Genomic DNA, 26,268 nt, shown 5'->3' on the forward strand with positions numbered 1-26,268 from the left:
CACTGAAATTATATTTTTTATATAATATTACACAAGTTATTGCGAACAGTTCACTTCATGCTTTGCACAAGAATATTAATTTGTGAAGAAGTGCACACGCGAATACTTCATTTAAGCAACGTTAATAGTATTGTTTAATACATATGTGACTTATTGATAATTGAAAATCGCGACGATTTTCTTTGTGACACAACTCGCAATCCTCTTAAATCAGTTTTATAACGAAGTAATTCCATTAGCAACACTTCGTTAGTAATATGGCTTCGAGGAAAGGGAAGCCCTGGCAAGACTATATGAAGATCCAGATCAGGTGTTGGAGACGTGTCACTTCTGGGCGGGAAACAAATTTCTCTGCTAAATCACTCATTCGTTTAAAGATTGATTTAAAGAAAAAGAAAAAAACAACAGATGTTCCCTCTATTGTTTTTAGTCTTCGTTGTAGCCGTTAAGGTATTCAAGAAGACCACTCCTAATGGTGAGTTTATTCGATTCTTATCTATCTTCTTCAAAATTTTTTCTTCCTTGGTGAACCACTTCTTTAATTATAACGCAATATCTTACTCAGGCAAAATCACGGTATATCTGGGCAAGAGAGATTTTATCGATCATCTGAATCATATTGATCCCATTGACGGCGTTGTCGTCGTGGAGAATGATTACCTTCAGGGTCGCAAGGTCTTTGGTCAGGTGAGTAAAATTGCGAAGACGAAAGACATCCATCATGTCCTTACGAAAATGTTTTCAGATGATTCCACTTTCCATTAATAAATTACTGCCATTATATTATATTTAGGTATCAACGACCTACCGATATGGCCGCGAAGAGGACGAAGTTATGGGAGTCAAGTTCAGCAAAGAGCTGATATTGTGCCGCGATCAGATAATACCACAAAAGAAGGAGAAACAAGAAACTACATCAATTCAGGATCGCTTACTGAAGCGCCTGGGTTCGAACGCGTATCCTTTCACATTTCATTTCCCGCAGACGGCTCCTTGCTCGGTTACTCTCCAACCTGGTGACGATGATCAAGGGAAACCTCTAGGAGTCGAATACGCCGTGAAGATATTTGTTGGAGAAAACGAAGAAGATAAGGTATCAAAATAAAAAGAAGATATAAGAATATATAAAAAAATGATGTACAATGTAAAAGTGATTTGATATACAGTAATATATATGTAAAATTTTAAAACAGATCGCCTGCAAAAAATCTGGTTTTTATTTTATCAGGGACACAAAAGATCTTCTGTATCGTTAGCTATCAAGAAATTGCAGTATGCTCCGCCGTCGCGAGGTCGCCGACTTCCCAGTTCTTTGGTTTCCAAGGGATTTACCTTCTCTCAGGGCAAATTGAATCTGGAAGTCACATTAGACAGAGAGATCTATTATCATGGCGAGAAAATTGCAGCAAACGTTACAGTTACGAATAATTCACGAAAGGCAGTGAAGAACATCAAGGTATATTCTAAAATTAAATCGAACTAGATGTCTGCTTTTTACATTCTACCGCTTGTTTCTTTTTCTTCGCAGATATATGTGGTTCAACATTGCGAAGTGACCATGGTTAACTCTCAATTTTCGCGACACGTAGCTAGTTTGGAAACTCGCGAAGGTTGCCCGATCACACCGGGTGCATCCTTCACGAAACAATTTTATCTTGTGCCATTGGCCAGCAGCAATAAGGATCGACGTGGCATCGCTCTCGACGGGCATCTTAAAGTGTGTAACGAATTTGAAATGATTAAACATAATTATCTTATTAATTTCTGACTCTTTTTGACTTTTTTCACGATGATACGCTATACTATTAATATATATAAAAGATTATATAACAGACTTTACCAAATTTATATTATATTAGCATTTATTTATAACAATATATTAATATATTAATAATAATGAGGAAATCTATATCATTTGATCATTCGATTCAGGATGATGACGTAAATTTGGCATCCTCTACTTTGGTAACCGAGGGCAAGTGCCCGACTGAAGCTTTAGGTATCGTGATCTCTTATTCGATCCGAGTCAAGTTGAATTGCGGTACTCTGGGTGGCGAGCTAATCACTGATGTTCCATTCAAATTGATGCATCCAGCTCCTGGTACGTCGCTTAAAGTATCTCAATATGTCTAGGAGTTGTATTTATTGTCTCATAAACAAATATTTTAAAATAAAAAATTTTACCTGCTTTTTTAGTCGAAAGATCCAATTCAGTATTTATATAAAATATTTCAATTTCCAATTTAAATTTGTTCAAACGTTTCTCCTTATTTTTATGCAGGTGCCATTGAAAGAGAAAATGCCATATTGAAGAAAAGCAAAAGCATTGATAGGGCACGGTACGAGAACTCTTGCTACGCCAATGACGACGATGATAACATTATATTCGAAGATTTTGCTCGTTTGCGCTTAAACGAACCAGAATAAATCACAGAGAAAGAGAGAAAATGAGAAACAGATCGACGCTTGCGACCGATTACTTCAAAAGAATCTTAAGCTTTCTGCTCATAGAAAATTATTTACGTTTAAAGCTATACATATTTTATTTTTCAGAAATATTAAATACTAAATCTAAACAAATTATTTTTGTGTGTGTGTGTGTGTGTGTGTGTGTGTGTGTGTGTGTGTATATATATATATATATATATATATAATGTGATTGAAAACAAAATTATATGAAAATTTCAAGTATCCTATATAAATTCATTTAAAATTACAAGTCTCTTTGGATTCTTTTGATGTCATTTTTAGTGAATGGACTGTGTTAACTGAATGTAGATAAAAAAAATATTATTAAAATTAATATTATAATATTATGAAACTGTTACCGAAGAAAAAAATAATGAAAAAATATAAAAAAAGCGAAAAAATAATATAAAAAAGTTGTCTCGGAATTTCTGTGCAATGGTGGTGGTTGGACAGAAATTCGCTACGAGACAAATAAAAAAAAAGAATATCAAGTAAGCTTAATAATTTGTATTTAAGTTTAAAAATTTCCCGTCTTACCAGAAGTGACATGGTATATTATTTGTCCTAATTAATTTCTTATTTATGGTACTCCACACATTCAATTGTTTATTTATTAATAATGTTGATTGACGAAACTATTGATTGACAATACTGTTCAGTTACAATTATATTAGAAAATACATATGAAACTATAAAAACGCATTTTTGCCTTTTTTGAAACTAGTTAATTTTTCAAATATATACTAATTACATCTGCTATATTATATTAAATATACTGCTTTACATATACAGTATATTAAATGTATTGTTGCATTTTGTCAGTATAAGGAACGTGTAAACTCCGTCAGGATTGCTACGTTGCTATGAAAGATTATCGCATCATTATCGAAAATTATATATATTTAGTAGCTATACAAAATATTACAGAGAACAACGATACCAAATCAATATCAGTCTTATGCAGAGCATTGTGAAGACTCTCATTGTTCTTCTAGTCGTACATATGCGAGTAATATTCCTGATACGTTTGGATATAAGCTTCCTTCTCTATGGGTGTCATTTCCGCAATCAGAGTGTCATTAACATCGGTGATCGCAACGGTTTTACCACCGACACTGACAGTTGGTACAAGTTCATCATCTTCGGAGTCCATTGCCTCCACCTCACCTATAAATTGATTTAAATTCAAGAAAGTATGAATTAATTAATGATCATCTGATTATTTATTTCATCATTTCTCATCATTTCAAATGTTTTTACATTATTCTTTTTATGTTCAGACGATTGAATGTCCTGATATCTAAATGAATTTTTCTTACCGGTATCAATCGCCTGCATTTCCGCATCTTCTTCGTTATCGCTACTATCACTGGATTCTTGTGGAAGCGCTGCTTTGATAGATGTCGCAGAATTGGTGCTGCCCTTCTTCTCATGAGCCAACAACACTGACATAATGTCTTCACCCTGTTTATTATTCGTCGTAGTTGTATTTGTGGCAGTGGCTGCGGCCTTATCTAAGATACTGTCTTGTGCATTCACACCATCAGGCTACAAGATATTTATAAATTAAGAATTCAGAATAAAAAACAAAAATGATAGAGCAACAGAAATACCTGTGAACCATCGGCATTGATAACTGTGCTTTCCATCATCCATATGGGTCTCTCCTTTCTATGATTCGCCGCATTGTCATCAGGAGACTCGTCTCCAATAGTAACGTCCACTCTGGTATCCTCTACCATAAAGCCTGACATTCTAGTAGCTTCACCCGACCATTGTTCGCTAGGTGCTCTGAGACTACTTGGTTTTTTTGAGTCGATACTATTGAACATAATTATTTTAATAAAATAAAACATTTTTAATGCCTAAACAAATTATTACAAACACATACCCTCGAATTGTGTTAATATCAACAGGCTCTGGTTCCAATATTTCAGGTGCCAATTTGATTCCTTCCACTTCCCTCAATAATATATAGAGCGGCTCTAATTGTTCATTGAACTTTGCTAATAATAATCTGGAATCCTTCTTTGGAAGAGCTGATTGATCTTCTTCCACTATCTCCCGACAATATGTACATCTAAATTCGCCGGTTCTCATGTCAAAAAGTTGATCTGCCTATGCAAGAATTTAATAAAAGTTTATCTGTATTATCATCTTCAAATTAATATTACAACATCATATATTATCATATTACTTCAATTATATCAATTGAATGTTATATAGTATAAAACAAAAGAAAAATTGTTTGATTCTTTAATTCAATTCTTAAGATTTTATTATTTGTATATTACCATATATTGCCATGCTTACTTCAAGATCAGTAAATGTCTTTAAACAACTTGGACACTTAAAACTAGCCCTACTAGTTGCATCTCTTTCTTCGGTTTCCATTCTCTTCCTCATTAAATCAAGTTTATATTTCACTACATTAACGAACGTCTAAAATATATGTTTGTTATTTGTTTTTTTGTATTTTATGTCAAGAAAAGATCTAGAAAAGATCACAATCATTAAAAATATATACTTTATAATTGATAAAATAATAGTTGACTTTCTGTGCTTTGCCATCTGATCCTGTTTCCATCTTCAATCTCACTTGGATAAACTTATCATTCCGCAATGTAGATATCCTAGCTCTCAACATTTTGCGTTCAAATTTGAGTAGTTCACAAATATCATCTTCTTTCATACCTGAAAGTTTTTTTTATAAAATTCTTTTTATTTTAACAATTTCTACATTGGTTTTTAATTGCTTACATGGATTCCTGACCAACATGTCCACAATTAAAGCATCCTCTATCGTGTAAAATCCACGTACGACAAGACGTGCCAGTTGCTTCAAGCTACTCGGTACCTCAGTGACAAGTCTTTCCTCAGCATTCATGTTTTAGGCAATTAAAATAGCTTTTGAACAATCGATATTATTGCTGGGTAATAATAACTCTATTAATAATGTCAATTATCGTTATTATTAAAATGTTATTATCCGCTCACACATGCTAGGCTTATAGTTTCATATCGAATGAACTTTATTATAATTACACATATCACACTCTGCAATAATACAATTGCTGTACGTATAGAACTTTCTTTGTAAGTATATCTTCATCTTCCTCCTAAAAATTAAACGCATGTCTTGAAAGAGATATTTTATAGTAAAATATCGAGAAGTATGTAGCCAAGGGAAAATCCCACAAACCGCTACACTGCCCGATGAGGTGCAGTCTCTTGGCGCTGTAATCGCTGCAATGATCATGTGTTGTGTGTGTGGTGTATAGTCAACCTTTCGCTTTCACACATGTGATTGCGTTCCGATCACATGCCATTCCGTTCACATGCCATTCCGTTCACTGCCAGTACTGAAAATCTATAATATATGTGACATGAACTATATATTTCCATTACTGACAGTGAATATTCGAACGCATCTTAGCACATTGCAAATGTGGTTCGATTGACATCACTGGCTACAGGTTTTGTGATAGAGACTAAAAGAACAAACCCAATGTCAGAATGTAGCTATTTCTTAATAATTCACTATTGTTGAACGACTGGCTGTCAAATAATCCAAAAACTCTCTCACATAATTCGCATAAAGAACACGTGATTTGATAAAATTTATCAATGGCAGCAATCGATAAAGTTAAAATTATCGTGGTAGGCGACTCAGGTAAAGATGAAAGAAATATTTAATGTTTTTAATATTTTTTTTTGTTTAAAATATTTTTGTTTTTAATAGTTTTTATATAATATTTTTTTTCTAAAACATAAGTGTAAGGGTTGTTTTATCTTAAATCTCCGCTTACTCTCACTCTTTTGCATTCTCTTTTTCTTACTTATAACTTTATCCATTAGATAAATTTTAAAATTGTAAAGGAACAACAAATCTTAAATGTCATATTTTACTTGTTCAAATAACTCGAGCAGAATTTTAATTATTATAAAAAATATCTCTCCACGATATGTACTTTTTAAGGTTTTTTTAATCTTTCTATTAATATCTTAGAGAATTTATAATTTTCAAATATTTACATTATGTATAATTATTCACAATTAAATTTGTTTCTTGTTGAACTAGTATATAAAATTTGTATTTAATTTTGTATTTAAAATTAAATAGATATATATTCCAAATTTGGTGAAGGCAAAAAAGAAAATGTGATCTAATGCAATAATAAAAGACAGACTTATTATATGATAATAAACATTGTTAACTATCATTATAAGAAAGATATAAGATAATGTATGATGTAGTATGATAATAGTAAATATCTCCATCATCATAGGTGTTGGTAAAACATCGCTGACTCACTTAATATGTCAACAACAACCTATTTGCAATCCTTCTTGGACAATAGGTTGCTCAGTGGAAGTAAAGCTGCATGACTATAAAGAAGGTACGCCGAATCAGAGAAGATATTTTGTCGAGCTTTGGGATGTTGGTGGCAGTCAAAATCATAAAAATACAAGATCTGTATTTTACAATCCCACAAATGGTATATGAATATTTTATAACAGTTAAATATGTTTATATTTATTTGACATATAGACGCGTAATCATGACAGAATGTGACAGTGATTGCAAATATATGTCGTTCATAAATAGGCATAATATTAGTCCACGACTTAACAAATCGTAAATCACAGCAGAATCTGCAGAAATGGCTGGAGGAGGTTTTAAGTAAGGATGGAATCTCTTCAAAGTCCAAGTCATTCGAGGACTTTGATCCTGAGAAATTTGTGGGCTCAACGCAAGTAATGGAAAATTTTTCAAGCTGTTAATTGTAATACAATGTTAGCAAAAAATGTTAACATACTAGGCACTTAGCATACTTTAACATTTATCTTTAGATTCCAATTCTAGTCATTGGTACGAAGCTCGACCTGACTTCTGAATCTAATTCTGTAAAATCCAACATACACAGACGCTCAGCGACCATTGCGGAGGAATGTGGTGCCGACGAAATATTTTTGGTAAATTATCACTCGTCCGATAAATTATCCAGGAACACACTTGACATATTTTATTTTAACAGGATTGTCGTCAGATAAGATCTTTAGCAGCAGGCTCGAGTTCATCTGTGAAGCTCAGTAGATTCTTTGATAAAGTTATTGAAAGACGTTATTATTCTTCTAGAGAAGCACTCAGTCCTGACAAACGAAGGTTACCAGTATACACTTCCTCGCTTTATCCAAAGTTTTATCATAACGACTAAGTAAATATGTAAAATATGTTAACTCAAGCAGGATCCTTTATTTTATGTTACACGGGAAAATGATTTTCTTGTAATACGAAATATGGAATTGCATGAGTTAAATATTGTAAGGCTATCGATCTCGCATTTCTTATCCACATTCCTGATCTTCCAACGAAAATATCTTTATAAAATCGAGACAAAAAGACAGAAAAAAGGAAGGAAGAGAAAGACAACTGTGTAAATGCAGCATAGATAAAAATATATTAGACTCAATGTTTTTTATATATATTGTAAGAACTCCACATTGTATATATACAACATTGTATACATATATACAATATTTATAATATATAACGTGTTAAATATTTTCTTGATTATATTGTTTATATTAATAAAATCTATGTAATCATTACTCATACACATCCATACTTATAGCATGTTTCAAGGCAAATCTTGGGACATCCTTAAGACTTGTCTGTAGAACGTTTTCTGATTAGATTGATTTTTAGAACATTCCTTGGAGGTCTGTGCTATATGAGTAAATACTTAAAAAAAAAAGAAAGAAAGTCTCAGAAATATTTTGACGATTTACGATTACATGGGATTGAAATGATTGCGATTTAGTTCGAGCGCGAGAGTGACGATGTCAATGCGGATTGGTCAGTAGGTGGCATATAGTTATTTTGCGCGGTGATTTTGGATCGGTTCTCGCCATGCGTCACGCCAACGCGCGATGAACGGAGTCTTTCAAAAGAGGCACTCAAAAGAGGTCCTCGTCGAATGCGGACTGAGGCGACGTCGGCAGCGCGTGACAGGTGCGCGGGACGATCTGCACATATGGTTTGAACTGACAGTCCATCAAACGGAGGAAAGCGGGCCTTTCCTCCTTTAAACTGTGATTTAGGAATCTGAGATCCCATCGCATTCTCACACATCGCAAGATCGAGACACGTTTCTCCGACTGCCCACGTGAGTGAACGTTCAATTTGGGACACATGCCATCTTTTTTTCCTGTATGCGTGTGTCAAGGTTATCACACCTGCACCATTAATAGCCCGATAATAATCCGCTAAAAGTGCCTGCGGGAAGATGATTCCATCTATATTTTTACAACTATGAATGACTTCGACCAAACTCCATTCAACTTAATGATGATTAGCTTATTGAGTAATATCTATTCTTAACGTAGGTAGAATTGCTGTTAGAATTTCATAATTTTAATATATGGATAAAAATTCGAACAGAGATAATGATATCCTGTTTTCAGTGATTTTTAATTAAATGCCGATTAAATAATTAACCGGAGTTTGGTCCAAATTATTCTATCTATATCATATATTCAATCTTGAATCATAGAATCATCTAAATGACTTATGAATTCTGATTCTTAATAAATGATTGTTTTTCCCAGGTAATATCTTTGCAATTATGTCTTATCACCTCGCGAAGAAATGCGTCAGCGCAAATTATCTCTGTTATATGCTGACACGTGTTCGACCTGTAATCTGTATTCAAAGATGTGGCTATGCTCACGATATAGATATAAGCCTGAATGGTGGACCAGTTAGTGTTCTAAAACAAAGAATAGCGAGAGGTGAGCTGGCAAATGATCCACATCAGATAAAAGTAGCACAAACCTTGCAAAGAATTTACCAAGAAGTCTATGATTATAAACCACAACAATTAAATCTACTGGAAAAATGGTTTGGTGGCAAGAAGAGGGATGCGCCAAAAGGGTTATATATTTATGGAGCAGTGGGTGGAGGTAAAACAATGTTGATGGACCTATTTTACAATTGTTGTCAGGTATCTCTCTGGTTGTTTGGGTAAGCACTATGCATAAAAAGCTAGTTTAAATATCTCAATATTTTTATTTTTATTACAATATGTTATTACAATATGTTTTTCCTAGCTGAGTCAACAATTATTGAAATAAAAGATATTGCATGATGAAATATGGTAAAGATTTTTGAAAGATTAAATCTGAAAACATGTTAAAATAAGTGATCAAATAAAAATGGATTGTTCAGAATAAACAAATAACTGGATTGAGATAAATTATGGCTTTCTATGTATAGTACAAAATAGAAAAAAATTTTTTTTTATGATATATAATGTATCTTCAAAATAAAAATGTTTCAGATTAAAAATAAAAAAAGAGTTCACTTTCATTCTTTTATGCTGGATGTGCATAGCAGGGTGCATGAGGTGAAGAAAACCATTGTTCGAGATGTTACTAGCACCAAGTTACAGCCTTTTGATCCAATACCTCCAGTCGCCTCTGGCATTGCGGAGGAGACTTGGCTCTTATGTTTCGATGAATTTCAGGTTAATATATTCATATAATTTTTCTAAAAAGAAATATTACTTGTAAGATATAATTGTAAATAAAAGATCAATGAAAATAGATATATTGTAGGTGACAGACATTGCAGATGCGATGATATTGAAACGACTGTTCACAGAGCTTTTCGATAACGGTGTAATAGTAGTCGCGACTAGTAACAGATCGCCGGATGATTTGTACAAAAACGGACTGCAGAGAGGAAATTTTGTACCATTTATAAAAGTGCTAAAGGATCATTGCTTAGTTAGTAACTTAGATTCGGGGATAGATTATAGATTGAAGTCAGGATCCGGAAGTAAGAAGATATACTTCATGTATGTAGACATGCGTACAATTTATGACAATTATTTACTGCTGTCGTCTAACGAGCTGTGAATTACACAAGAAAAGGCAAGGATGCGACGAACGATGTAGATAAGATCTTCAAATATCTGTGTTCCATGGAGAATGATATAATACGACCTCGTACGCTTTCTATAAGAGGACGCAATGTCACTTTTCGGAAAACCTGCGGGCAGGTGTTGGATTCCACGTTTGAAGAATTGTGTGACAGAGTAAGATGTCCTGCGTGAAAACGTTTATACACGTTGTAGATGTTAATTAAAATTATATGTAATATGACTGTTCTTTCTGCGCAGCCTCTTGGAGCGAGCGATTATTTGCAGTTAAGTCAAATATTTCATACAGTCATAATAAGAGACGTACCTCAGTTGAATCTACGACTCAAGTCTCAAGCCAGACGATTTATTACTCTTATTGATACATTATATGATAATAGGGTAAGAATTTATTAGCTTGGCTTTTTATGCCTAAGTTATGTGCTGTAACATTTGCAATTTGAGACATTAATCCATTCAAAATCGATTATTGATACAAAGAATTTTACTAAAAAATAATTGATAGAACTACAATAAGAACCCTAACTACAACAGGGTTAATACAAAACCAATATAAATAATGAAAATTTATAACAAATTATATAGGTACGGGTAGTTATGTCGGCGGCTGTACCACACACTCAATTATTTTTATCGGAACACGAGTCTGAATACACTGACGAGAAAAGAATGCTGATGGACGATTTAAAGATTTCGCATGGCTCGGTACATATTAATTTTAGATAATGCAAATTTTTCATAAGTGAAATCAATCTAATTGTGTTAATTTTGTTCTCAGGAGGATCACAAGGCCAACATTTTCACTGGAGAGGAAGAAATCTTCGCATTCGATCGTACCGTCTCACGTCTTGCCGAGATGCAGACCTCACAGTATTGGGAACAGTGGGAGCATCATAGATAATGATAATTTCAAAACTAGCATAAATAGATTTATATGTAGCTGTACGAATTCATTTATTTAAGACAACGTGTTGTTAGTATTAATGATGTACTCGTATGAGACGATCTCTCGGGCAAAGTTACTTAGTTTTCGTTAGGTGCGCGTGTTTCGCTTGATGCGCAACTTTCGCGCTCCTTTTTCAGTATTTTATTTCGTAAATTATTTTCTTAGGACTAATATTTTGACCTCTAACATTAAATTATTTATATTATTTATGAGCATGAAATCATATGCCGATTGCCAAACCTTACAAATGTATATTTGTATCTATATGTACATACGCTGAAGTCTTAATTACATAAAATTTTGCACTGGTAATTTGTTGATTGATTGTTCTTCTCTGCTCATTATAATAATTTCGAGTATCATTGATTCTGTACATATCACATCTTACTGTGACAGCGATCTTGTATACATGTAATCATCGACAATCGGTTATATCAATATTCTAATTATCCACAGACTCAGTCCACTTGTAGTGTACACAACATACATATTTACTCTTCCTTTCTTGTGTTACAGAGAAATTTATATCTTACTTTGTGTTTCCTCGAAAAATTTTAATTTCTAATAAAAGTAAATAATAAATTCATGTTTTTCTAAAGAATTAGCAGATGAAGAAAAGACAAAGAAATTTTGTATTTGTACAACGGTGTATCTTATGTAAACATATTTATATACATGTGAGTGTTTATCTTTGTCTATCATCCTTATCATTTGTAATTGAAAATACATAACTGCTTTATTTCGCATAAACAGTTTGACGATCGACCCAGACGTTCTGGACATTGTATATGATAATTACACGATTTGATAACTTATAATAATTTTCATATAAATTTAACTCAAGTTTTTTTTTCTGTAATCATGGCTAATAATCCAGTAGTCTTTCAAATGACCGATTCGATCCAAGGTAAGCAATTAATATGATAATTCTAATCTCTCGTATCATTTCATAAGAACATTTGTTCTTTATATTTATATATTCTTATAGGTACATATATATACATTTATATGTTCCTTATATTTAAATTTTATTTTTCAGCATGGCTAAAATTCTTGGAGGTATATATTAATGAGCCAGCAGTAAATAAAAGTGTACGACAAATAGAATTTTTAGCAACTACAATAAAAGGAGACAATAAAGTGGCTTGGTTATTAAAGGCGATAACTTTCATCGATTTAACTACCTTGACTGGTTCCGATACAAGCAGCAACATAGAAGAATTATGTAAAAAAGTAAATTGTGTGAAATTATGTGAAGTGAATTATATGAACAAAATCATTCTTTAATGTGAATAACTGATCGATAATTAATGTTACAGGCTGTGAATCCTACAGATAAGTTGCCATTTGAATGGAAGAAACCACTTCATACAGCTGCCGTTTGTGTTTATCCATCCAGAGTGAAAGATGCAGTTAAGGCATTAAAGAAATTAAAGAAGACAGATGTGAAAGTTGCAAGTGGTAAAAAAATAAAACATTTTTTTGTGATTGGATGTAAATATAAAAATATTTAATATATGTAATCTTTATATTAGTGGCAGCGGGATTTCCTTCTGGACAATATCCATTAGAGACTCGATTACAAGAAGTGCGCTGTGCCATAGAATATGGAGCACAGGAAATAGATGTTGTGATCGATCGATCATTAGTCTTAAATCATGAATGGTTAAAATTGTTCGAAGAGTTGTCGGCTATTCGTACAATTTGCAACGAGAAAGAATCAATATGTCTGAAAGTCATAATATCAACAGGAGATTTACTTAATTTGAAAGAGGTGTACAAAGCATCTATGGTAGCTTTATTTGCTGGCGCTAATTTTATTAAAACATCTACAGGGAAAGAGGATAAGAATGTAACATTGCAAGAAGGAATTGTTATGTGTAGAGCGATAAAGGAATACGAAAGATTAACCAATTTCAAGGTATGGTAATTTAATAGTCTCTGTAATAATCGAGTTCTGTATTGCATCTTTTATTTTTAGATTGGCTTTAAACCTGCTGGAGGCATAAAGACCGCGGCTCAAGCTCTAGAATGGATGGTCCTGATTAAAGAAGAATTAGGAAAAGATTGGTTGACAAGTAATCGTTTCAGAATTGGTGCATCTTCTCTATTAGACGAAATTCTTGAAACAATTTCCAACGAATATAACGTAGTTGAAGAGGTATCAGCAGATGTCAACGAAGAGATACCTAAAAGTGAACAAAAGACAGAAAAAACCCAAGAAGAAACGGAAAAAGCTAAAGAGGATTCAAAGAATTAGGTCTGGTGGAAATAGTGATAAAATATTTTTATTGTTTTTATACATTCACAAATCGCAAATTTGAATATGATTTATCTTCCTCGACAAATTAAAATAATTCATATTTGAAGATGTTTTATATGCTTCAATAATTTTAAATAAATTTTATTTCATGAAGCTTGAATCGATTAAAACATTCATTCAAAACTAACATCCGTTTTCCTTTTAAATGAATTTTAAATAACGTTATTGTGTAGATACAATTGCTTTCTCATAAGAGATAATCAGAAAAAAACTATCCTCTTAAATAACTATGTTAGATAAAAAAAACTTTATTGTTAAATTTTTTCTTTAATTTTTCTGATTTTAGATTTTATTATGAATAATATACATCACATGTAGCATTTGGTACATGAAGCATTTATAGTAGAGATAGAAAAGATAAAAGAATTTCTCTGGTAGAAATCATGAAAATTAATAAGTTACTAACAAATAACTAGTTCTATTATATACGGGGACAATATAGTGTAACCAAGATTCTCTGTGAATTCTCTACTCAATAAATACGTTTTTCAGATTATTTATGATTACACAGATTGTTAGATGACTACTCATGAATTTCATGATTTCAATACTATTATAAATCCTAGATCAACTTTATAATTGTCAAGAGCTGGAGGTCTAGAAATAATTGGAATTTCGATTACCGACTATTGATATATAAATTTTTCGTTTGTCGATATAAATATTTAAAATTGATTTATAATGCATTATTAAATCGATGATTTATTATTATTTATAAGCATACTTACAACACAATAATATATTGAATATAATTACAATAATATATATCTATATATATATATATATATATATATATATATATATATATATATATATATATACTTCCACAAAATTATAATTTTTTTTCTTTTTTCATAGTTTTTATTTGCATGGTTAATTGAACTATATTATATATAATATACATATATGTAGACAGAAAAAAAAAAATATATATATATATATATATATATGTGTATATGTATTTAAAATATATAAGAACATTTATTATTTATTTTGATATATGAATCGGTTTTAATTATTTTTAAATTGTTATGTTGTAAATTATGAATAATAAATAAAAAATATATCATAGACATTTATCTTAATTTTTGTATATGAATATATGTAATATATGATGATTATATTATATAAATAAAAAAATAAATAAACATTTTGCTCTTTTTTTATCCTGTTATTATTGTGAATAAATTATTATTAAATTAACATAATTTTACATTTTTGTATCAACAAAAGTTCGACAATTGACATAGGTAAAGATATTAGACATAGGTATAGATATACAATATCTTTACCTATGTCAAACTTTCCAAAATTAATAATTAATAATTAAAAAACATTTCAAATATCTCTAAAATTTTATGAAAAATACAGACAGTGCAAAATATGTCAGAACAGACGATATCATGACGCTCATGTGTCTAAATATATCGATAAGTAAATAGATTCTATAATCAACATACACACGTAATGTTATTGCAGACCCATAAATACAAATATTTTGTAAAAATTAATTTTATTCTCTCCAATATGATACAATCGTAAAAGTCGGAAATATTCACAGAACACTTGAATTTTAGAGAATTTTTAGAAAATCATTATCATTACAAGAAACATCAAAATTTTTATTTAAAATCGTAAACTATATAATCGTAAACTATTCTTAGTGCAAAAAGGTGCAAAATAAAAAAATCCGGGAAAATCATAGCACAGCAGATTGTTTTTCTTTGATTTTATCTTATATTTTGTAATCGAATCTCGTAAATATGTATTCACAAATTTCATAGTTTTACATAGAAATTGAAACTGCTTGATACATTTCAAGAATTTTAGAACAAATTTTAAAACATAAAAAGATCATTTCCGACATTAATACAGACATTTTTTATAAAAGGAAAACTGTTCGATTAAGATATATATATATATATATATATATATATATATATATATATATCTTCGAGATATCTCTATAAAAAATTTTTTAATCTCTTGAGAATGAGCAATTGATTTATTGATCATTTTCTTTATTTTTGAAACTACTCGGTATTGTTAATATTTTATTCAAATTTGAAGTCATAAAAGTATAAAATTTAAAATTGTGATTCTAATATAAAATATCGATTATGAAATTTATGATACAAATTTCCTTTTCATTGGAGAATATCACCTTTTTAAATTTTGATATTTTCATGCTACGTTCGAATTTAGCGAGTTCTAAAATCATTTCAAAATCGAGTTTTAATTATATTAATTTGATTTGTCATATTGAATATACTACGTTATATTTTAAAATCAGAATGACATAAGTTAATTTAGAAAACCTCCCGCCTCAAAAAAAATAAAGTATGTTCTTTGAATAAAACAATAACACAATACATCATCGACTTATGAGAAATTTTTATATATACAACAATTTATAAATAGAGATTTAATTAACAGTTAAAATTGTGGTTATTGAAAAAACTTTCATATAAATATTCCAACTAACTAACTAAATTCTCCACAAAACATCCCAACATGACTATAATTTATTATTTGTATTTTCTCTTATCGTTAAGCTGAAGCTTATTCTTCAGCATATTTTTCCTGCAACGGAATAAAAAATTGAAGACATTTCGACTGTAGAATTTGAATTCTTTTCTTTCTCTCCTCAAAGCGATTATTCCGTTTAGGATCCATTCATCTCGCGGATTCGCCTGGGCGGAGACGGTCGTAATCCACCACCGGAAATCGAGGCTCAAACTAATATAGATCGATCAGTAAATAGATCTCGAGCCGGCGCGAAAGAGCTGCATCATCGGTTGCTCGTGCCTCGTAGTATTTGCAGCCCGCAAACTCCGCTGCGTCTTGCCCTCTGGCAAAGCCTATCGTGACACCGTTTCGGCCGCATTGCGCCGGGCAACGGCCGGGCCCAGCCCAGCCCGTCGTGTCCGTCCTTCCGTCGTCGTCGGCTTTATTCCGCGCTAGTCGAAGGCCTCGGCTCGCCCGTTCTCCAGCGAGCGTTCCGCGCGTTTCGGCCGCACCACGCACCAGCGAATGCGGTGAGTCCCCCGGACATCGCGCGTGCCACCTCGTCGGCGCGGCCACGCGCTGCATCCGATCAACCCCCCCAACCATCCCCCCGATTCACGTCTCAGGGAAAACTCGTACCCCCGCGCTAAGCCAAGCTCGGCGCCCGCCGCTCTCGACAAGTAATACACGGACACCACCGGGTAGAATACCTTATCGGTACCACCGGCATACACTCTATATTCGGACACCGTCGCTTCCGGGTCGACATAGCGCGGATTCGCGAGGCGAGGATGAGGCGCGCTCGGGAGCAAAGAAATCCGGAAAGGAGAGCTCGCGTCGTCGAAGATCCGCCGAGATCTCGCTACTCATTAGGTCGATAGATAGATTCGCCACGTACACTTGTACACGAAAATTACATCGTTATTCTTACAAGTCGAAATATTTTTGGCGAATCGTGGATATATCGAGAGGGTCGCGGATTATTCGATGAACGGGGCACCAGGGAACCGAAATTGGTCCGGTATCGTTTCAGTTTTTCCACTATCGAAAAATATTTGCATTATCGGGGAATAAATTGTGAAAATGATTCTTGTGTGTTATTGCAGCATCAAAATCTAAATCTATTGAAATGCAAACTTCCGGCATTACAAATGCATTGTAAATGCATTTTTAATTTTATTCTATCTACTTCTACATTTTATACGACAAAGATACACACACACACATATATATATATATATATATATATATATATATGTGTGTGTGTATATATATATATCGATTTCGTTTATTTCAACATCGTTGTGATGACAAAGTTAATGCTGACATTATTGATTATTTAATGACAATATTTAATCTTGTTATTTGCTCGTTGATTAAAATTTATTTGTCAGCTTGAATCCTATTTAAGGTTTACGATTGTACTTATTTTTAGACATATCTTATATTACCTTATATTACACTTTGCGGAATCATTGACCTCTCTCTAAATAATGCATATTTTTATCACTCATCATATACATATTTGTTCCTTCGATTGCATTCGTAAACAACATTAAAATAGCATTGGGAATTGCAAAAAATCCGTTTCCATTCGTGTTGCCGTAGCATTTGCCAAAATCCTGTTTTATCTGAATCTTACGTAATTACGATTCGACGAAACTCGAAGCGTTCAACACTGCCAAGTTTATAATAAATAAGAAGAATGTATTAAAAAAATATATGATAATTTAAAAAGTGGCAATTAAATATAAAAAAGTAACAGAGAATATTTATTACATTATTGATAATCAATTCTTTTTAATACATATTTAAACATACAAGTTTTTTAAATGAATAATATACATTTTTACTCACTTCGTTAACTGCATTAATAACTCAATTGTGCAATCGATTGTAATTTCCAGAATTCTGTGAACAGAAACTTTTGTGTAGTATGATTAATGATTTAATTTCACTGATACCTTATCACGTTATTGTGAAAAGATAAGCCTATCAAATGTAATTTCAGATGTAGAACGTCATGGCAATCAGCATAAAATTTACAAAATTTGACAATACACCATGGGGCTTTCGATTAGCAGGTGGCAGCGACTTTCCGCAGCCGCTTACCGTTATCAGAGTAAGTTTCCGTTTTTTTTATCTACCGATCATTAATAATAACAATTAAAATTATAGGATTGTGATTCAATTAATATTAGTTATTTTTACATTTCGAATATGAGATGTAGAACTTAGAAATTTTTTAGTAATAGTAATAGTTTTTTAATCGTAAAAATTAAATTATTTAAAATATTGTTTTCACGACTAAAGATTGTTTCTACGACTAAAGATTAAAGGACTGGAACACCATTAGGGATGATAAAATCGATCGAAATATCGTTCGAATTTTCGAAAAGGGCAGGACGTAAAATGTGAACATGATCTATAGGTCACGGAGGAAAGCCTGGCAGAATGTATGGGTTTAAAGGTCGGCGATATCGTAGTAAGATTGAACGATCAATCGATTAGCAGCTTAACTCATGGACAAGCGCACGAAGCACTCGTGCACGCTGGCAATAACTTTGTTCTAGGCATACAAAGGTAAGTCTCTCACGAGAATCCTCGACAGGCGAGACAGCCAAGATTTAAAAGTATACATAGCAATTTTTTCAATCTTTTTCCTTTGGAACGTATTATGCGTACAATTGTAAAATACATATGTTTACGTGGGATGTCTTAAAAAAAAATTGAGATATAAAAATTAAAATTTTTAATTGAAAGAGATTTTAATTCCTAAGAGATTATAATATTAAAAATTTTTAGATAATGCTTTTTTTCAATGATTAAAATTTTTTTATAGTTTCATCCACATCAGAGATTAAATGGAAAATCCATCATTTTAGGCTATTCTAAAATATAAATTGATTAGATTTATACACATACGTAGATTGATACATATATGTGTCTGTACCTATACATAGATATGGTATGTCGACGAAATAGGAAATGGAGATAAATACGCCGATTGCACCGCGGCCAAGACGAATAAGCGGGTACACAAACGCAATAGCTAAGCCGGCTGCAACTCGCATAAATTAGGCTCTTGTCCCACATCTCTCCCAGGAGAAATCGCTTTTAATCAATATTAGTTCCTGAATTTATTAATAGAAATTGCGCCACGTGTCGAAACTACGAACAAAATACTTTCTATATTAACATGACAATTTATGAAATCTCAATCTATTTTTTTTTTGCTATTTTATCTTGTCGTGAGAGATCGAAGTTAGAATTCGACAACAAAATATTAAAAAAGAAAATACGAAAATAGATTATATACGTTTTAAATGAGAGAAAAAATAAGATAAATAATAGATAGATAAATAATAGATAAGAAAAATAAGATATTTAAAATACATGTATATATACATGTATTTTAAATATCTTATTTTTCTTATCTATATGTAATATTGCTTATCTATATGTATGTATATAATAGTTAAATTTCTTCAAATATTAAACAACTTCTGTCTGACGGAGCCAAAATGTAATAGAATGAGTCGTCATCCGAAAGTACGAAAGAAGTGACGAAATTAACAAATCCTTCCGATCATTTTACGTCGTCATCGAGATCGGATTTAGTTTTGGAGCGTGGTGGCCAAAGGTTATAAACAAATTTAATGAGTTCCCAAGGATCTCATGCCTAACGAAGCTTAGCAGGCGGCGCACGTCATTCATCGCCGGCATACTCTTCGATAATAACTTCGACGTCGCGGCAAGAATATCCCGGCGTATGAGCTACGTATGTGGCAATGTATTGCGACACCTATAAATAGATGACCCAGAATGAGAGATCTGTTTATCATTGGTCGGCGATTTTATTGCTGGTCCCCGGTCGCGCCCCGTTTGTCTCCTGCATTCCCGTTTGTCGCATTCGCGGGATCCGCCACCCCGCGGAGAGCGGAGCGAGAGAGAACGGAACCAGCACGCGGAATCCGCGCGCGCGGTGCACTCGGCGTATAATCGCGTCCGCGCGCATAATCCGAACCGGTCGCATCGTCGCCGAGCGGGAGAAAGTCTATCTTTTCTTGGTCGCCGTGTTTGTTGCTTGCGCAGAGAGGAAGAGGCACGAAAGGCCGCCGAGGCGCTATCGGAAGAGAACATCGTCCCATATAAGATCGCCGTGAGTATAATCCGTGAGATGAAACGTAAACAGCATCCCCCCGTTGCACTCTTGACTGGTGACGAGAGCTATGCGAGCATTTCCAGCATTCGTCCCCATCTTCTTCCCGGCGCGATGTGTATTCGCCTCTTTCGCATATTACTTTCTCACGTCCGCGAAACTTTAAAATCTTTCGTGCGATTTTCCGAAGGGATGATCCTTTTCCCCGAATAAATTTAAAAATGTCGTACGAGCAAAGAGACGAGAAGCTTTTACGTCACCAAGTAAGAGTTAAGTAAATCATATCTTCCTTTATCTTAAGAGATAAAAAAATGTTTAGCTGTGTGAGGCTGAGATATTCTTACAAAAGTTGAAAAAAAAAATATTGTCATAAAAATTTTATTATATCCAATATTCAACAATATTCAACTTAATATAATGAATCAAGTGTCGATTAATCTGAGTGTTACGTTCGTAGCAGAAGTATATGACTCTTATATGTTTTCCATCTGCAATTAAAAAAAAGTCGCAGTATTTTTCACTGAAAATTAAATCGTGGAAATCGATGGAAAATCTTTGATCTCAAATCCGCTTGACATTTAAAGAGAGATATGAGCAGAGAAGCAGAGAAAGTAGCGGTGAGACGATGACGTCGAGTTCGCTTATTAGCTTGCAGACTTATCGCCGGTCTTCCCAGAACAGATCTTAAAGGAGGAGACAGTGATCGAGCGGTACGAAGAAGACAAGACCGTCGTCGAGCCGTTGTCCGCCGAAGACGAGATCAGGCAGGAGGAGGAGAAGCTCGTAGAGGAGAAACCGGTGGACGTCGACAGCGAGAACGTGCCCAACAAAAATCTTACAGATGACGAGATCGCTCAGCTGATCCTCGAGGAGGAGGAGCTCTTGTCCGATAAAGGATTACTGGGGTATATTTCCATGATTGTCGAATCGACCGATGGTGACACCGTGCAATTAAAGATTTATTCAGTATTCACTCCCTCACCACCCTTCTCATTTAGGAGTACAAGCGAAAGACTATTAATTATTTGAAAATATTGTGAACATGGAAAAATCTTAAGCAAAAGATTAAAAAAATATCAAAGCGTATAAATACAAATTATTGCGTATTAATACAAATTATTAAAAATTGAAAACTTTTTTACTCATTGAAGAAATCTTGATTCAATATTAGTTGATATAAATAAATTTCGAAAATATGTGAAATATTTCTCTTATCGTATAAATTTTTTAAATCATTTTATATATTTTTTAGAAATGTTAAATTAATAAAATTTAATAAATAAATAATCGAAATTATTTTTTTCGACAATAATAATTTTTTTCCTTTTCCGCGCCTTTAACGCGCTCGACAGAGTGAACTTCAAGAAATTGCGGCCGCGAGCTCCGATTTTGAAAGGTTCCAAGGTTCTGGAGGAGCTGCAACATATCGCGACAGCCGAGCCCGAGAGAGTGCAGGAGTTGAAACGTACCTCTACCTTCCTGCAAAAGCCAGTGCGACCAGTGCCAAAATCAAAGAACGAGCAAAAGGTGGAAGAGGACGAGGGCGAGAGTTACAAGGTCGTCATCAAGAAACAGGACAAGAAGACGGTGATCGCGCGTCTCGTGGAGAAGGGTCTACTGCCGCCAGGATCAGAGACGATCATCGCGAGGACACCGGAACCGCCGGAAGTGTCCGAGGTAAAGATGCGTGAAACGGAGAATAAATTCGAAGAAAATCATCCCCCTACTGTGTCCGATTCAAATTCCTCGTGTTCAACCTGCTCTCTCAATAACACTGACAGTTCATTATCACCCTCACATCATCATCCTTCAGAATTCGATAGAAGCGAATTTCTTATCTCCGAGGATGAATTACCGTCATGTCACATGTCATATAAATGCGAATCAAAGTCCTTTCATGTCAAGTTGAATCGAAGACGCAGTTCCATCGACAGATACGACGACTTCAGGTCACCCTTCAAAGGTTACTATCTAGAGAACGTTCTTCGTGGTTACGGTTCTTGCATTCTTCGCGATCGACAAATTGATAATCAACTCGATGAATTAGCGATAGATAAATCGGGAAACGCATATTCGAAGGAATACAATCGGCTAAAAAGTACTGGCCTTTCGTCAACTCGAAGGAGGCCGAGCAGATGCGCGCGAGCGCACTATGCGGAAAGGATTCTGCTCCGAAATGTCAGCGCTGTTGCTAAGCATTTTCGTTCGAAACCAAAAACGAATCGCGTCCTCCGTTGCAGAATGAAGGGAAGATACCTGGCGACATATCTGAAACGCGAGACCATCCGGCTGATGTCCTTGATAACAACATTATTCCAGTTTTTGTTGCAGAGACCTGGCGTCACCGAATCATCAAATACATCAAAGATTCACGAGCGACGTTTGAGTTTCAAGGGTCGCTACCTTGAACACGTTCTCCAGAAGAACGTCGCTCCTGTTCTCGAACGCGTTAAGGAAACGTGCTTTATCGACGATCAATCGAAGGTGCGAAGTGAATTTCCTATTGTCACTGTCAATTGCATTGCTGACGATTCAATTTTAAACGAACGACAAACTGATGAAAGCGTCTCCAACTTAAAGATCTCCGAGTGGCACAAAGACGATCTATCTTATCAGTTGCAAAAAGAACAATCTCTTATCGACAATTCAGATATGAATCAAAAAGAAACTGCTGAAAATAATCGGAACATTCGCGAATGCGATGACAATTTAATCATGTCCGAAGACACCGATAAGTGTCCCGATTTGATCAAACCTATCGACACAAATTCAGAAATGGAAGACGCTCTTTCGAAATTCCTGCAGGCGGCTGAGGATTACGTTTCCACCGAAGTCTTCCATCGAGGTAGCAGACGACTCTCAAAATCGCGTAAATCGGTAGATATCACCCCCAAGGAGGAAGATGACGCACTTTCGAAATTTTTGCAGTCGGCCGAAAATTACGTTTCCACCGAAGTTTTCCATCGGGGTAGCAGACGATTCTCAAGACCGCGTAAATCCGTAGATATCATCCCCAAGGAGGAAGATGATAAATCCGTAGATATCATCCCCAAGGAGGAAGATGATAAATCCGTAGATATCATCCCCAAGGAGGAAGATGATAACACACTTTCAAAATTCTTACAATCGGCCGAAGATTACGTTTCCACCGAAGTTTTTCATCGGGGTAGTAGACGACTCTCAAAATCGCGTAAATCCGTAGATATCACCCCCAAGGAGGGAGATGATAACGCACTTTCGAAATTCTTGCAGTCGGCCGAGAATTATGTTTCTACTGAAGTTTTTCATCGGGGTAGCAGACGATTCTCAAGACCGCGTAAATCCGTAGATATCATCCCCAAGGAGGAAGATGATAAATCCGTAGATATCATCCCCAAGGAGGAAGATGATAAATCCGTAGATATCATCCCCAAGGAGGAAGATGATAAATCCGTAGATATCATCCCCAAGGAGGAAGATGATGATGCACTTTCGAAACTCTTACAGTCGGCCGAAAATTACGTTTCCACCGAAGTTTTTCATCGGGGTAGCAGGCGATTCTCAAGACCACGTAAATCCATAGATCTCACTCCCAAGGAAGATAATAACGCACTTTCAAAACTCTTACAGTCGGCCGAGGATTACGTTTCCAAAGAAGTTTTCCATCGGCGTAGCAGACGATTTTCAAAATCGCGTAAATCCGTAGATTTCACCCCCAAGGAAGATGATGCACTTTCGAAACTCTTACAGTCGGCCGAGGATTACATTTCCAAAGAAGTTTTCCATCGGCGTAGCAGACGATTCTCAAAATCGCGTAAATCCGTAGATTTCACCCCCAAGGAAGATGATGCACTTTCGAAACTCTTACAGTCGGCCGAGGATTACGTTTCTACCGAAGTCTTCCATCGCGGTAGCAGAAGACTTTCAAAATCGTTCAAGCGAGAAGAACAGGAAGATGATGTTCTGTCAAGTCTTCTCCACTCAACAGGTGATTACGTCTCCAGCGAGGTGTTTCATCGTAGAAGCAGGAGATTGTCAAGGCCATTCAGGAGGGAATCTATTCCCCCCACGACTTCCGGAGGTCTGTGGAGTCGTTTGAAGAGCATGCACTTCAGTCTGCCTTGGTTTTCATCCTCCCAGAAGAACAGTACCGAATATAGCGAAGATTACGAAGAAAATTACGAAGAAAATTACGAAGAAAAGATCGGTCCTGAAATCGAGCGTGACAATCGAAGACTATCGTTTGTGCCGACAATCCTTTATCAGGGTATCACGAATCGTATCGGTATTGATTTCACGAAGCTGGTGGTTTACGCCTTCGTGCCTTGCACCTCGATCATTCTTTTTTATATGTATAAATAGTTATCTAACGATCATGATGACATTTGTCATATGTTTGTACTTTGTTGATGCGACTAATTAAACTGCAGACGTGATTGTAATTGATCCGTAACTTAATTCTGAATTCATTGAGAATTTAATCAGTTTTAGTCGCATCAGTTTGTTAATTTAGATCAATACAATTATGTTTGTCCCCCATGATTGTATTTAGATTTAAATGGATTATCCTAAAATAATTCTCTAACTGACGTCAGTTTGTTACATATCTTTACGTTTGTTTTAGAAATTTTCACAGATATTATATCCCCGCGGAATACGCATTGACATCCGCATAAAAATATCTCGTAATAATGTGTCCCTAAAATATAACCGTATGTTTTGTTTTTTGTTACTAGAATGAGTGTTAACAGAGTGAATCCATCGTAAAATAATCAAAGGTGTGATCGATTCAATACGCGAGCAAAAATATAATTAACTTTTTCCTTAAGTGATTCCTCAGTTGTGTGAAATGTGTTAAGTAATTAAATTATTGAAACTGATTACTTGTACTTGAATTTCTTTATACGTATCGATATATCAACCGCTCTTCTTACAAAAATACGAGTGACACTAAATGGAACATTTTAAATTTATTGTGTGTATTGTAACTATTGTAACAAAATTTATTAATTTTTTTATCGCTATCACGATCATTTGATATTTTTAATATTTAGATTTGTTATATTAGAATACAATATAATTAAATTGTATAATATATGTAAAGGCTACTTTAATATACAAGACTACTTTCAATACAAGATATTTAATTTGATTACTTCAAAAGGTAGGTATATATTTATATCTTTAATCAATAATTCTTTTAAAAAATTCATGATATTTGTCATTTATAAAAAAATGATTATAATTTCTAAATTTTACAATTTTATTAGAATAAAATGTTTAAATTCATTAGTTGCAATCTTATATTATGTAAAAAAATGATGCTAACAAATATATTGCTTTATTATTTTTCAAAATAACTTAAAAAATAATTACAGTAACATATATGTTTCTTAAATATGCTATCCTTTTTATATAGGTAAATATATAGTCCAAAAATCACATAACATAATTTATAAAATAATTTTTAATATATATTTCATTCTTCGTCTTTCTTTTGCTGAGTAACAAATTGAGTAATAAATTATTCTTCGGCAATCTATAAAACATCTAAAAACCTTTTAAAATATTAGAATCTTTCTCTCTTTTGGAGAGTTTGTCTTAACAACTTAAATAATGGCTTAAAAGTTTAAATAGTACCAAAAAAATCGAATCTTGTAGATCTTTGTAAATTAAAAATTTCTGTCAAAATTATCAAATCATCATTTAGGTCATCTAGAAACATAATTTTTTACATCGACTGATATACTTTTATAACTTTTATTTTTTTCACGCTTTAGACAACGACCTCAGCTGCAACACCAGACTTCACATGTAAATCAGATCAGGAGGGAAAACCTGATTCACGTCCTGTATCAAAAGCAGAGGAAAGAGAGACGAACGAAGTCGACGAAATTAAAACGGAAGAAAAACCCGAATCCCAGGAAGAAGATCA

General features: G+C 33.8%; 6 protein-coding genes and 1 long non-coding RNA gene across 15 annotated transcripts in view; 5 read left to right on the forward strand and 2 right to left on the reverse strand.

The window, feature by feature from the left end:
• Positions 1-306: 306 nt before the first annotated feature.
• Positions 307-3,171, forward strand: Arr2 (arrestin 2). The gene is made up of 7 exons (XM_025217791.2): positions 307-475; positions 566-687; positions 794-1,093; positions 1,229-1,456; positions 1,529-1,717; positions 1,933-2,101; positions 2,282-3,171. Exons 1-7 carry the CDS (start codon positions 409-411, stop codon positions 2,425-2,427), a joined length of 1,221 nt encoding a protein of 406 aa, XP_025073576.2. The 5' UTR covers positions 307-408; the 3' UTR covers positions 2,428-3,171.
• Positions 3,172-3,351: 180 nt separating this feature from the next.
• Positions 3,352-5,759, reverse strand: TfIIEalpha (transcription factor IIEalpha). 5 transcript variants are annotated; one of them, XM_089075008.1, is made up of 9 exons: positions 5,672-5,690; positions 5,515-5,588; positions 5,230-5,399; positions 4,997-5,163; positions 4,783-4,911; positions 4,361-4,587; positions 4,083-4,290; positions 3,789-4,017; positions 3,352-3,636 (listed from the first exon to the last, which is right to left on the reverse strand). In XM_089075008.1, exons 3-9 carry the CDS (start codon positions 5,354-5,356, stop codon positions 3,461-3,463), a joined length of 1,263 nt encoding a protein of 420 aa, XP_088931134.1. In that variant the 5' UTR covers positions 5,357-5,399; positions 5,515-5,588; positions 5,672-5,690; the 3' UTR covers positions 3,352-3,460. The 5 variants fall into 5 exon arrangements, with proteins under 5 accessions (XP_088931134.1, XP_088931131.1, XP_011634171.2 ...); XM_089075005.1 differs by having other exon boundaries at positions 5,230-5,415; positions 5,672-5,687; XM_011635869.3 differs by having other exon boundaries at positions 5,230-5,588; positions 5,672-5,759.
• Positions 5,760-5,922: 163 nt separating this feature from the next.
• On the forward strand, positions 5,923-8,037 carry LOC105425208 (rab-like protein 3). Its single transcript, XM_011635873.3, has 5 exons — positions 5,923-6,142; positions 6,759-6,968; positions 7,079-7,227; positions 7,324-7,446; positions 7,509-8,037. The coding sequence occupies exons 1-5, from the start codon at positions 6,097-6,099 to the stop codon at positions 7,686-7,688; spliced, it is 708 nt and encodes a 235-aa protein (XP_011634175.1). The 5' UTR covers positions 5,923-6,096; the 3' UTR covers positions 7,689-8,037.
• Positions 8,038-8,463: 426 nt separating this feature from the next.
• LOC105425205 (putative ATPase N2B) lies at positions 8,464-11,673 on the forward strand. The gene is made up of 8 exons (XM_011635867.3): positions 8,464-8,639; positions 9,082-9,476; positions 9,813-9,998; positions 10,090-10,331; positions 10,403-10,571; positions 10,656-10,796; positions 11,001-11,120; positions 11,194-11,673. The coding sequence occupies exons 2-8, from the start codon at positions 9,099-9,101 to the stop codon at positions 11,314-11,316; spliced, it is 1,359 nt and encodes a 452-aa protein (XP_011634169.2). The 5' UTR covers positions 8,464-8,639; positions 9,082-9,098; the 3' UTR covers positions 11,317-11,673.
• Positions 11,674-11,819: 146 nt separating this feature from the next.
• On the forward strand, positions 11,820-13,777 carry Dera (deoxyribose-phosphate aldolase). 2 transcript variants are annotated; one of them, XM_011635866.3, is made up of 6 exons: positions 11,820-12,038; positions 12,115-12,268; positions 12,401-12,594; positions 12,681-12,822; positions 12,897-13,282; positions 13,343-13,777. In XM_011635866.3, exons 2-6 carry the CDS (start codon positions 12,223-12,225, stop codon positions 13,619-13,621), a joined length of 1,047 nt encoding a protein of 348 aa, XP_011634168.2. In that variant the 5' UTR covers positions 11,820-12,038; positions 12,115-12,222; the 3' UTR covers positions 13,622-13,777. The 2 variants fall into 2 exon arrangements, with proteins under 2 accessions (XP_011634168.2, XP_088931143.1); XM_089075017.1 differs by having other exon boundaries at positions 12,239-12,268.
• A 2,693-nt stretch (positions 13,778-16,470) lies between these two features.
• LOC148938204 (uncharacterized) lies at positions 16,471-25,471 on the forward strand. 4 transcript variants are annotated; one of them, XM_089085246.1, is made up of 7 exons: positions 16,471-16,722; positions 18,204-18,314; positions 18,624-18,775; positions 20,288-20,354; positions 21,003-21,259; positions 21,707-22,031; positions 22,674-25,471. In XM_089085246.1, the coding sequence occupies exons 2-7, from the start codon at positions 18,216-18,218 to the stop codon at positions 24,693-24,695; spliced, it is 2,922 nt and encodes a 973-aa protein (XP_088941372.1). In that variant the 5' UTR covers positions 16,471-16,722; positions 18,204-18,215; the 3' UTR covers positions 24,696-25,471. The 4 variants fall into 4 exon arrangements, with proteins under 4 accessions (XP_088941372.1, XP_088941374.1, XP_088941373.1 ...); XM_089085248.1 differs by having other exon boundaries at positions 22,686-25,471; XM_089085247.1 differs by lacking the exon at positions 16,471-16,722 and having other exon boundaries at positions 18,117-18,314.
• The window catches only part of LOC148938205 (uncharacterized), a 30,786-nt gene continuing 21,479 nt past the window's right edge, over positions 16,962-26,268 (reverse strand). Inside the window, exons 2-3 of the long non-coding RNA XR_016141361.1 lie at positions 18,050-18,103; positions 16,962-17,870 (exon numbers count right to left, since the gene is read on the reverse strand). This is a non-coding gene — a long non-coding RNA (uncharacterized LOC148938205). The remainder of the gene's footprint in view (positions 17,871-18,049; positions 18,104-26,268) is intronic.

The sequence above is a fragment of the Pogonomyrmex barbatus genome, unplaced genomic scaffold, assembly GCF_055798465.1.
Source record: "Pogonomyrmex barbatus isolate J1 unplaced genomic scaffold, ASM5579846v1 scaffold1, whole genome shotgun sequence".
NCBI lineage: Eukaryota > Metazoa > Arthropoda > Insecta > Hymenoptera > Formicidae > Pogonomyrmex > Pogonomyrmex barbatus.